Source organism: Eurypyga helias, unplaced genomic scaffold (assembly GCF_000690775.1).
Source record: "Eurypyga helias isolate BGI_N326 unplaced genomic scaffold, ASM69077v1 scaffold357, whole genome shotgun sequence".
Classification (NCBI taxonomy): domain Eukaryota; kingdom Metazoa; phylum Chordata; class Aves; order Eurypygiformes; family Eurypygidae; genus Eurypyga; species Eurypyga helias.
The window spans coordinates 1-12290 of NW_010263432.1; the positions used below are offsets into that span (position 1 = coordinate 1).

The 12290-nt window shown below is 42.0% G+C and overlaps 1 protein-coding gene across 1 annotated transcript in view; it reads left to right on the forward strand.

Annotated features, from left to right (window-relative positions):
* Window positions 1-462: 462 nt before the first annotated feature.
* Window positions 463-12290, forward strand: part of LOC104512859 (DEP domain-containing protein 1B) — a gene marked incomplete at both ends in the record, with an annotated part of 13865 nt that continues 2037 nt past the window's right edge. Inside the window, 3 exons of the mRNA XM_010156017.1 lie at window positions 463-728; window positions 5719-5854; window positions 8067-8194. Coding sequence (XP_010154319.1) covers window positions 463-728; window positions 5719-5854; window positions 8067-8194 — 530 coding nt within the window. The remainder of the gene's footprint in view (window positions 729-5718; window positions 5855-8066; window positions 8195-12290) is intronic.

Consider the following 12290-nt stretch of genomic DNA (forward strand, 5'->3'; position numbering starts at 1 on the left):
GCCCGACGGCGGCTCTCGGTAGAGGCTCTGGGGGACCGGCCGGCCTGAGCGCCGAGCGTCGTCAGCCTGGGCGGGCCCTGGGCCTTGTCCTGGGCAGCTGGTCTTCGGTCCGGACCCGGCGGGGGGGGGCCCAACCGCCGTCCGGGTGTTGTTGCTCCCCAGGCCGAGCCTTTAGTCCATCCTCTTTTCAAGTTAAAAGCCAAGCGCCGTTTAAAGCTGTAACCGTAGAGCTGTAGGTGTTATGGGGCTCTTGATCGTTCGGCTTCTTCAATCTGGCGTTTGTTCTCAGATCTCAACTGTTTAAATCATAGTTAAATTTCAGTGTGCTTGCAAACGCAGATGGTCTAAAAAAGTATGTAGTTCTGCTTTCAGGTCTGGCTGCATCCTCCGCTCGCTTTGTACAACTGAAATGCTTTTCGAAGAACAGGTCCGGTAACCGCTCGCTTTGTTTTTCTTCCCCAGTGGAATGAGATAATAGAGCTTTTTCGCGCTGGGATGCCTTTACGGAAGCATCGGTGTCGCTTCAAAAGCTACGAGCGTTGCTTCAAAGCCTCGGAGGCAGTGGACTGTTTACATGAACTGCTTGGCTCTAATCAAAACTTTGGCCCAGAAGTGACTCGAAATCAAACGGTTAAGCTGCTTAAAAAATTCCTGAAAAATCATGTTATTGAAGATATTAAAGGAAGATGGGGCAAAGAGGACTTTCAAGATGATGGCCACTTATATAGGTAAACCTATATACGGTGAACAGAAAATTTTGGGTTTTGGAAACGGGGAGTAATAAATCTTGTGCATTGGTCTTACAGATGTTTTTTTGTAGAACACCTTTGAAAACGTGTTACTGTGGCTTCCCCTCCTTGCTTTTAAAGATTTTATTTTCTTTAGTGATGGCCAACTGTCATGATGTAATGTTTGACTTGTGGGTGGGTTGTGTCTTTGTTTTCAAATATTATTGTAGGGCACTTTTACATTCTATGAATACTAACAAAAGCTTTTGCAGCTTTTAGAAGGTAGTGAGATCTGTTTGCTGTTGGTAGGCATCAGTGTTGGAAGAGTGCGAATCAAGAAGAGACTGGAAGTGAGTATGTTAGTGAGCATCCAGCTCCAGTTGTCCGCCCTTTCCCCCAGCCTCTTTACTATTTTGGATGCTGTCTGTACTCCTGAGAGAAAGGTCTTCTGAATTTAAGTCATTCATGATATAAACTTTTTCTTGGGTTGTAGCTTGAAACTGTCTTAGACAAATTTTTATTCACTCATCTTCAAAGCTGCCTGCTTACTAATCCCTGCTGAGCCTCTCAGCTGGTGGCTTGTTAACAAGAAAGTAATTATCTTTGTAATGAAAGCTTAGCATTACTGGAGGGGGGTCTTTGACCTCTCTCCTGCGACCTCAGTTAAGGTTTCGGTGTCCAGAAGTTGCAGGTTCTGGTTTTGTACTGCCTTGTAGGGTCCCGTTGAATGGAAAAGTAGTGTAAAAATGGCCATTACCTTAAGTATAGATTTGTAACTTATGTGACTGTGGGACTTCTTTTGAGGACCTGGGATTTAGCCTTACGCAAAACAACAGGGAAAATAGGTCAGCAATAATGATCTGTTTCTACTTATCTATTATCATATATTTAAAGAAATCTTATGTATTCAGTTTTGTGTAACGATTTCTTGATACTGTCTTTTGGAAAAAGTATGCCATACTGAATTTCCACTTGATGTGGGTGAATTCAAGTGTTTCATTTTGCTATATGTTCTCAACTGGTTTGTACAGTGTGCCTACACTTTTTTACTGTCTAGTCTGTGTGCCTATGATGTAAGTGCAGTCATTCATTGCCCTCCTAATTTTATTTATTAACTTGGAATATATTAAAAGAGGTATGCATGATATAAGTCCTTTGCTTTCTCATAAGCAAACTTGGGTTAAGATACTTATAAAAGAGCTGTGTTTTATGTTAAACTTGTTCTACTGTAATTCAGTTGATTTACAGTCAGATTTGTGTTTAACTCCCGTAACCGATTCAATTTATTCTTTGTGATACTGCGTGATATTTTCAGTACAAGTGGTAGCTGGCTTTTAGCCTGCCTTCAGAAGGAACCAGCACTGAATATTACAGCTTCTCTGCTGAATTAGTTAAATATTCAAACCAATTTCAACCAAATTTAATGGAAGAAATTTTAAATAATTTGGGGGGAAGAAGAAATGAAAGTTCTCTATGAACTTAGCTCCACAGAGGGAAATTCCATTTAACAATCAAGGGAAGTGTTACATTTTAGAATTTGGGGCATAAATTTGAAGGACATAGTGTATCAATGGACTTGCATCTGAAGATATTTTGAGAAGCTCACCCAAGAAAGTCTGTTGTTAAGTATCTCAAAACAATATGTCTCTGCAGTCTGTAAGCTGAGCATAACTGAAGGGTGGGAAAGGATGCTGAGGGAATATCCTCAATGCTTGTCCTCTTCTTGATTTTTTTCTCTGGCCATCTGCTTATGGCTGCTATAGCAGGGCAAGTTATTGTGGTACTTTACCTAGTCATCAACTAGTTCAGGTTAGAAAACAGGCATGGAAGTTGGGAAGAGCTGCAGAGGATCCTATGTCTGGACTTCAGCCTGGAGAGTTAAATCTAAGTGTGGTGTGGAATGGACTTTTTAATTGTTTAAATAGAGTTAGAAAAGCAGTTAGGTGCTGGTACAGCACATGGTGGTAGGGGTGTTATTGGTTTGACATGCTCCTAGCCAGTCCTGCTTTGCCTGTTCCTCTTAGGACAGCACTGCCTGCACATTTTTTCCACTGGTGCCATAGGTGTTAGGTACTTTGTTGCCTTTCTTTGTGGTCATTGACTCTTTTTCAAAAGATTAAATATGGGGTTTGGTAACAGTTGCTATTATGCTGTCTCTTTGGTTGTGGTTTGTTGTGGTTGTGTGGTTGTGGTCTGTGTGTGTTTGCTTTGTATTGGCATCGTGACACATTCAAATTATTTTGTTCTTTTCTCCTTTTTATTTTCAGCCATGATTTTAATGAACTGCAGGCTCTGAGAAGCTGCAGGCTGTGGAATTTGTTTGGGTGAAATATTTCTGTGCTTTTCATTTTCTATGTGCTCTGCCTAATGATTTGCTATTGGACAAATAAGCTCTTTTGTTATAGCTACCTTAATGATCTTCTTTCTCCACCTCACATTCAAAAGATAAGTAAGTTACTAATCAAACATTTTTTTAATTAAAACTGCATACCTTTCACGAATCTTGAAGCCAACTTTTTCCTGCTTGGCTTGGTGCATAAATAAACTATATATGCTATTCATGGTTTTGGTCTTTGGCTTTAGGTATTAAAACATGCTCCTCTCCGTTATCTATGGAGTGAATTTTCTGTTTTTCAGCCTGCCTTTATCTAGGTATTTAGTGTCCTGGCAGCTCCCTCTGGTGGACTTTCCTAATGTTGCTTGCTACATGCTTTCGGGGCTGTGTTGTTACGGGTAACAGTACCAGTCACTTTTAATTCCACTGACAGCACGTACTCTGGAAACCCTGATATGCTTCACATCTTGCCTATAAATTTGTGTTATTTTACTGTAACTGTACACTGTGGTACACAGTTGTGTCATTCATTATCTTCCCACATAAGTGTAATTGTTTGCTCTTCTTTACTCCACAAAGTATGCAAAAGAGATGTTACCAAATATTGCCTGAGAGTATTGGACAAGTGTTAAATGTGAAGGTGAGAACTAGTGCGGCTTCTGAAAATAGCTGACTATCTGTCTATGGGTCCTGACTTACTGGGCCAGTGTAGTATAAAATAATAATTGAGAAGTTACTGTTTTGGAAGGTGTCAGGCTTTACAGGCAATTGTTTTAAAAGCAAAAGGTTTAGTACTCTTGCAGTGCTAGTAAACTCCTAGGAATTCATCTGTGGTACTTGTTACACCTTCGGTACTAACGTTAGTTGACCCTGTTCTCGATGCATTGCCCTGTACATAAAGAAGTATGTCTATTTCCACCTTGTCCAAATTCCTAAAACTAGTGTTGCTGGCTGTAAACCATGCTAATCTGGACATATCAACCTTGTAATGCTCCTCAGCTGTTAGCTTTAGGTAACGTTATTCTGTTCATTATAAAATCAGAGGCTTTTCAAGGCTTATCCAAAAATCTGTCTCTATGTAGATCTTGCCGTAATGCTACCTGAAAAAGGAGAATGCACCTCCTTTTTTTGGCTGGTAAGAACTCACTCGTTTACTGGTTGGTTGAGAATCAGGGCAGCAAATGACATAAAGCTAAAAATGTTGAAGAACTGAAGGGGAAACAGGGAATTCTTGAGAATACTGTAAGGCAAAGGGGCAGGGGAGGCTGCAGACATAGCGTTGAACTCTAAAAAATAACAAATAGTTGAAATATAGTTGAGAACACTCAACAGCAGAACATCTGCAGTGTAAACTAGGTTACTTTTAAATGGCAGAGTAAGTCTTGCAGGATGGCTCCAAAGTGCCTATTACTTTTCCTCAGGGTTTGTCTGAAGGAAATGGTATTTCCCTGTGTTGCGGAGATTCTGTTGAAGAGCATTGTGGAATATGCAAAATGGGCTCAGTGTGCATGGTCAAAACAATGACATGCTTAACCCATGCAGTTTAACACTGCTGGATTAATGAAACTGTACCACAAAACTAATTTAAAAACTAATTAAATGTTGGAGCTGCTTTGGGAGGATGAGGTAAAATTTTAGAGAAAACCTGAAGATTTCATGAGCATGAATGTCTTTCTGGTAGCATGTAAATGCATGCTATACAGCAGTGTACAAGCTCTTGTTGCATGGCCACAGACATAACCTTCTTTTAGATTCTGATTAAAAGAGTGAGCGATGATGAAGCAGTTTCTTGAAGCATCAGGAATCTCGGCATCTGAAACCTGGGAGTGCAGGTAAACAAGATCTGCTCTGGGCCAGTCTGATGATATGTTGCCATCAAGCTGATTTGTCTTTCTAATGTGCTGCCATTAATTCCTTTGTACATTCTCTGACCTAGGTTTGGCAGTAATTTAATTCTGCTCAAGCTGGAGATGCGACTGAGCTGAATGTGATCTGGGATGGTTTCTTTTCTGCAAGGGCTAGCTTAGGGTTTCTTTCTGCTAATTTTTTCGAGGCACTTCTTGAAATGCCTTAAAAAATGAATGCACAACCAGCTGGAAAAAGGCTTCAGTAAAGAACTGCAGGGTGTGACCTTCACACAGAAAGCATGTAAACACAGAAGAACTTGGTAATGTGGACAAAACTTTGTGTGGACACTTGCATGCACACTAATTAAATCCAAATGTTAGTCCTGTGACTTAGCTATGTAGCTTTGCTTTAAGAGGTGCATGCTAGCACTGCATGGGAAAAATCTACCCACAGCCTTTTTTAGAGGAATCAACATCTTCAGTGAAGACCTGAGCCAGCTGTCTATGCACAGGCAGCTGGTGCTATTTGAGATGTGCTGGCACATCAGATGTTCACCCAAGGCTCAGCTCTGCCATGGGAAGTACGAAGGACCTGAACTGTTCTGGAGCAGCAGATGGAAGCCAACCAAGCAAGATACCTTAGAGTGTTTTACATGTCACTGACACCAAGTCTTCAGAAACCTAAGTTGCACTGTGAATGTGCAAGGCATTTGTTGTATTTTTGCATGTGAAGGCCTACTACAATTTGCGTTGGTAAGTATGGAACAGGGTGGAGTTCAGAGGCTTAAAAAATATTCTCTAATTGTAGATTTCCCCCTTCCTCACCCCTGAGGCCATATCCAAAGAAACCTTCATGTGGAAAAGAAGTCATTAAATTTCCAGACTGGAATGAACCGAAGGCTGGTACTTCCCAAGAAGACATCCTAGTGAAATCTGTCACAATGGTAAGATATCCAGTTTTCATTTCCCTAGATGTAAGCATATTTGGAAAGCAAAACTGAACTAATGATCTCTTTATTGTGGCACAAAATACTAGGTTATAAAACTAAATGCAAACTACTTTTACGTTAAGTAAAGTTTTCCTTAATATTTTGCTGGGGATGTTAGCTTTGAGAGTTCCTTCTGCTACAGATTATGATGTCCTGAGCAGCCTCAGTTCAGCATGGCTGTATTTGCCAGTATGCTTGCGTAGTTTGCTCAAATTCCGGTAGGGAACTTATTATACTACAAGACAAAGTAGTTACTTGTCTGTGATTTACACTGTAACTCTTATGCTGACACTTCATGTAGCAGCGTATATATATATACACTATTACTCCCTTCCTAGCTGCTATGAGTTTGTTAGTAATTCCATTTACTTTTTCTTAAGGAATATGTTGTAGCTAAGGAGAAGTGGTCCTGGTTTCATTGTCACCCTTTGTGAGCTTGGAGAACCAGCTTGCCCCCTACTTCCCTGCATTGATACAGCCTCTGTAAAGTTGTCGAGAAAAATATTGCTTTTATCAGTAAACCAAAATTTTATCAACTCTTGCTACCTGGACATCTTAAAAGCGTAGGCTTATGGAGTTATGTGTATTCTAAACCCTTCCTCCAGTGTATCTTGTATGTGAGTGTTCTCATGTTCTGTGAAGTCTTGGGACTTCTTCAATAGTTTTGGCCTTTTTAGTACTGCCCATCAGGGTGGGACACCAGCCTTGGATTTTATGGTGATCTGTTTGGAAAAGTAGCTCCTACTATTTTGCTGCACATCTAAAGATCCTGAATGAATGGTTATTCATTATTTCTAATGCAGTTACTTACGTGTAGCTCAAGTGCATCTTTTATGTACAGCAGGTTTCTGAAGAGGAGAAGGCATAGTCCTTAGAACTTCAATAGTAGGTAGAAGGTTGAGAGAAGAATGAAAAGATAGTGCCAAAGACAAGTAAAGAAAATGGAATATTTTAGTTACAGAGCCAGCAAGTTATCTGCTGCAGTTTTAACATGTTACAGCCTCCAACTGCCTGCTCTAAATTTCCATCCAAGCATCCTGGCCTTATAAGAGTTAGAAAAAGACTGCCTGCGTACATCTGACTCAGATGTGACAGCATAAGGTCTGACATCGCTCAAAATCTCATTTGTTGGCAGTGTTGGTTAATACAGTGGACCATAAGTTGAAGTAACTGAGGCAAAGAAATAAGCTTCTTTCTGCTGACTCTTTTATAGAAAGGTGCAGCTTACACTGGAAGGGTGATGTAGACAGGTAGCTGAAAGCAGTGGCTCCTTAACTTGCTCCAGCATCCATCAGGGCATCGATTGGCTGGGTGGGCATGGGTCTGTGTCGTGAAATACTAATGTGGAAGACCAGTTACTAATTTCAGAGGGTGCTATTTGTTCCGAACTAGCTCTAGTCTAGTATCATGGAGTGACAGATGGTCAGTGTTTAGAGTAATTAAGTACATTCCTGGAGGGCATTTTGTGGTTTTGTTGTGATCACAAGGAACACAGTTAATGTGCCCTAGGATTGCTCTGTGATGTAACTCAAAGAACTGGGAATGATTAGGAGTTTTGCCTTGAAAAGTACACTACTGACACAAATGTACTGTATGTCCACCCATCAACATGTTGTGACAATCTTCAAGTGTCAAGCTTGGATGTGGAGGGTTGAGTAAAGGATAGAGTAGTCTCTTTATTCTGTTACAGTGGTGGATTAAATGTGGTGGGTGTCTTCAGCCCTAGCTTTTTGCGTTTACTTTCTTCATGTACAGGAACCTTCTAATGAACTCAATGTATAGTTATGATCAGTATGCACTGAACAAAGATGAATATCAATGTTTAATAATTCTCCAGTAATATTTCCTTAAACCGAAGTTTAATCTTAGAGTGGTGGCTGAAAACCAGTGAGTTGAACTGATTTTAATGATAGAGAGGATCTGAACTCAGAACTAGAGGCCGTTGACTCTTGAATTTTAATGGCTATTCAGACAGCTTTGAGCAAGTTTCCTAAATGAGAAAAGATGTTTCATGTGTCTTAAACACTCACTTGTATCCTGGAGGCTGTACCAGAATTTAGAAATATTTAAAATATTTGTAATAGGAAGGATGCTGTACTATAAATGTATTACACCATTTAATACTTGAAAAAGTCACCAGTTAATGAGAGGTGTTTTTTGTTCTCAGAACTCTGAGATGTGGTACAAGCGCCACAGTATAGCTATAGGGGAAGTACCGGCGTGCAAACTTGTGTTCCGTAGAGAGCTGACACAAACAAATATAGAAGAGATCTGGAAATCCATGACTTTGTCACGGTGAGTGTATTTGTGAGTCCTTTGCTCTTAGAATAAAACTGTGTAGTAGGCAATAGTCCTCTCTGGTGATGCTTGTAATTTCACCCCCTCACATTTCATTGCTGCCATCACACCCTTAGTGGCTAGACTAACTATACTGCTTGTTATTTGGCTAATGAATTCAGCAAATAAAGTTTGCAAAGAAACTGTTGTTCTTAATACCTTCTGACTTTTCTTTTTCCTGTTGTGTTATACAAGTCCTTTTGTTGTGTGGCCTTTGTCAATTACTCTTCGCCCTCACTCTCTTTTTTTCATGTTGCTGTGAAATAGAGGCACTTCTGTAGAAGCGCACTACCATGAAACCTTTCAATGACAAGTACAGCACTTCGTATGAGATAAGCAATGGAATAGCTAACTGAGTGCAGAAGGCTTTGAGATTAAGATATCATTTACTATTTCCAAAAGTATTACCCTATGCAAAGTTAAAGGCATTGCTTTAAACTACTTATGCAGGAGAAAAAGAATGACATACATTAGGTATTTCTACAGCACAGCTGAGACTTTGCTAATCACTACTTTTATCTAAACTTGGCACATTATCTCCACGTAATAAATTCGATGCCAAGGCGATCAGCTTCAGTGACTGCATGATCCACAGCACAGTGCTCTGGTGTGGGGTACAAGTCGGTTTCCTCAACCAGGGAAATCTCCAAGGAGCAGAGAGACCTGCCAGGAGCTCGCAGTTTGTGTAACAGTGGTTGATGAGACTTGGGCAGGGCCAGGAGCAAGAGCAGCCAAGCCCCTCCATGTGTAAAAGTAGCCCTTAGGGAGCACTATGCCACAAACAGGGCAGGCAAACAAGGTGTGGCACAGCAGTTTGCACAGCAGGTCATGCAGGAAGGGTGCTGAAGCTCTGCCAGTTCAACCAGGGATCAATGGTATCCGCACAACAGAAGGCCACGTCCTCTCTAAACTCTGCACCTGCCACAACTGATGCAGGTTCCCAGACAGATCTGGTGGGAACAGGCTGGCACCCAGGCGTCTGGCTGTAGGCTGTGCCCTGCTCTGACGCCAGTACGAGCTGGCTATACTGAGCACAATTGTGGGAGGCAAGTTCACGTAACCAACCACCTCTGCTTAGTGGTAGAGCTCCAGAAGTTGAGTAGGTTGAGGAGTATCAGGGATCCTGAGAGAGAGAAAGACTATTGGACCCACACCTTACTTTTTGTGGGACAGGCCTGTCAGGCAGACAGGATGCATGATATGGATGGAGGATTCCCTATCCTCTCTCCACCTCGCTCAACTTGGTGACTTAAGGGATAGTGGGCAGTGGTAACAAATTCCTACCTGGCTCAGCAAGTGAGTCTCCTCTGTGACCACCCCATCTTCCCAGGTGCTCTTGCATAATAGGCTCTGCAATTGGAACCAAACAATGATGAAGATGATGGTTCACCTAGGTCAGGGGTGTCACCAAGGTTAAGTCATAGAATCATAGAATCACAGAATGGTTTGGGTTGGAAGGGACCTTAAAGATCATCTAGTTCCAACCCCCTGCCATGGGCAGGGACACCTTGCACTAGACCAGGTTGCTCAAAGCCTCATCCAGTCTGGCCTTGAACACTTCCAGGGATGGGGCATCCACAAGTCAGCCTACCCTCTGCATCAAAACCACTTAGTAAATGAAAAAAAAAGTTGGGTCATTATCATAGAAGAGTCTCTTCTGAGGGGAACAGAAGGCCTGATATAAAGGCTGGACCCACTTCTTAGTAGGTCTGCTGCCTTGCTGTGTTAAAGAGGTGTTAAAAGGATTTTTGCACAGGAGTTAGCAGGGCTCAGTGAAAGAGATTTAAACTATATTAGAAAGGTGAAAGGGGTAAAACCAGGCTCACTAGAGATAAGCCCTGTGGAGGTAGGCCAGTGTTTGAGGGACAGTGTACTAGTGAGGTCCTTCAGTCTGCCCCATAATGTGCTGAGTACGCCGGAGGATGTTTGAAATGTCTTCATACTCATTCATGCAACATGAGGAATGAACAAGAAGGGCTAGAATCTTTGGCCCAGTCCCAGAGCTACTATGTCATTGGCATAAGCAAAGCCTGGTGGGATGAGTCATATGACTGAGGTGCTGCAATGGCCAGTTATAGACGAGACATAGGGCGGGCAGGCGAGGCTGGGGAGGCAGTGCTGTATATAAAGGAGAGGTTGGATTGTGGTGCTTACAGTTGTCAACAACACAGTTGAGAGCCTCTGGGTAAGGATGAAGGGGAAAGCAAATAAAGCAGATGTTGCTATGGGAGTCTATTATAAGCTACCCAGCCAGGATGATGACATCTATGAATTATTCTACAGGAAATTAGGAGATATCTCTAGATCCAACTGCCTTTGTCCTCATGGGTGATTTTAACTTCCAAGACATCAACTGGAAATACCATACAGTGGACCAAAAGAGGTCCAGGAAATTTCTGAAACATGTTGAAAATTATTTCTTGGTGCAGGTACTAAAGGAGTCAACTGAGAAAGCTGCCCTCCTAGATTTGTTGTTTGTAAACAGAGGGACTTGTTGGCAAAGTGGTGATCGGTGGCTCTCTTGGTTACAGTGACCATGAAGTAGTTGAGTTTCAAATTGTTGGCTACAGCAGAAAAACTGCCAGCAAAACATCAACTCTAGATATGGGGAGGGTAAACTTTGGGCTGCTGAGGAGCTAGTTAGTAAGGTCCCCATGGAATCTGCTTTTGAAAGTATTGGGGTCCATGAATGATGGTCAATTTTTTAAGAGCCATCCCTTAAGAGGACAGGAGCAGACAATTCCACAGTGTCAGAAGTTAAGCAAGCAGGGCAGAAAGCAGGCTTGGCTGAGTAGGGATCTTCTAGAACTTAAGTGGAAAAGTAAAGTGTACAGACATTGTAAGCAAGGGCAAATGACACTGCAGGAATAGGGAGGTGCTGTTCACCACTGTAGGGAGAAAATTCTTGCAACCAAAGGTCCATTAGATTTCAAGCTGACTAGCACTGTGAAGGACAACAAAAAGGGCTTTTATAAATACATTAATAGCAAAAGGAGAATCAGAGATAACATTGGTCCGTCGCGTGGCAAGGTTGGTCACCTCACAAACAGGGAATTAGACAAAGTGGAGATGTTTAATGTTGTCTTTGTTTTCAACATGGATGATGGGCCCTGGGACCCCCAGAGCCCTGTGTTGGATGGCTGTTCCTGGCGCAAAGATAAACTCCCAAATGAGCCTGAAGTTGTTCGATATTTGCTTCTTCAGCTGGATATGCATAAACCTGTGGGGCCCAATAGGGTTTATCCCATGAACGAGCTGAAAGAGCTGACTGATGTCATCATGGGACCTCTTTCCATTATTTTTCAACTGTCTTGGGAGTCTGGAGAAGTCCCAGCTGACTGGAAGATTTCAAATTCTTCCCAGTTTTCAAGAAGGATAAGAAGGAAGATCCTGGTAGTTACAGGCCTGTCAGTTCTGTGCCGGGTAAAATTATAGAGAACGTTATTCTAGTAGTTACTGAAAAACCCTTGAGAGACCACAGAGTCATTGGTCATAGCCAGCATGTGTTCACAGAAGGAAAGTCCTGATTAACCAATTTCCTTTTATGACAAGGTCACACATCTAGTTGACCAAGGGAAGACAGTAGATCATGTTTGGGATTTTAGCAAAGCTTTTGATGCTGTCTCTCACAGTATCCTCCTGGACAGAATGTCCAGCAGAGAGCTAGAAAAGTCTGTAAGACATTGGCTGAGCAACTGGCAGGTGGGTTGAGCTCAAAAGGTTATAGGGGGTTACATCAGTCCGGTGGCCAATCACTGTTGGGATTCTGCAGGGCTCAGTTTTAGGACCAGTGCTCTTTCATGTTTTTATCAATTATCTGGATGCAGGAATTAAATTTACATTGTTTGCCAATGACACTAAACTAGGAGGAGCTGTTTACTGTAAACTAGGAGGAGCTGTAAACTCCCTTGAGCATAGAGAGGCCTTTCAGAGAGATCTGGATAGGCTAGAGAGCTGGGCGGTTGGCAACCATATGAAATTTAACATGAGCAAGTGCTGGATTCTCCACCTGCGATGGGATAATCCTGGTTATACATACAAACTGGGGGTTGAG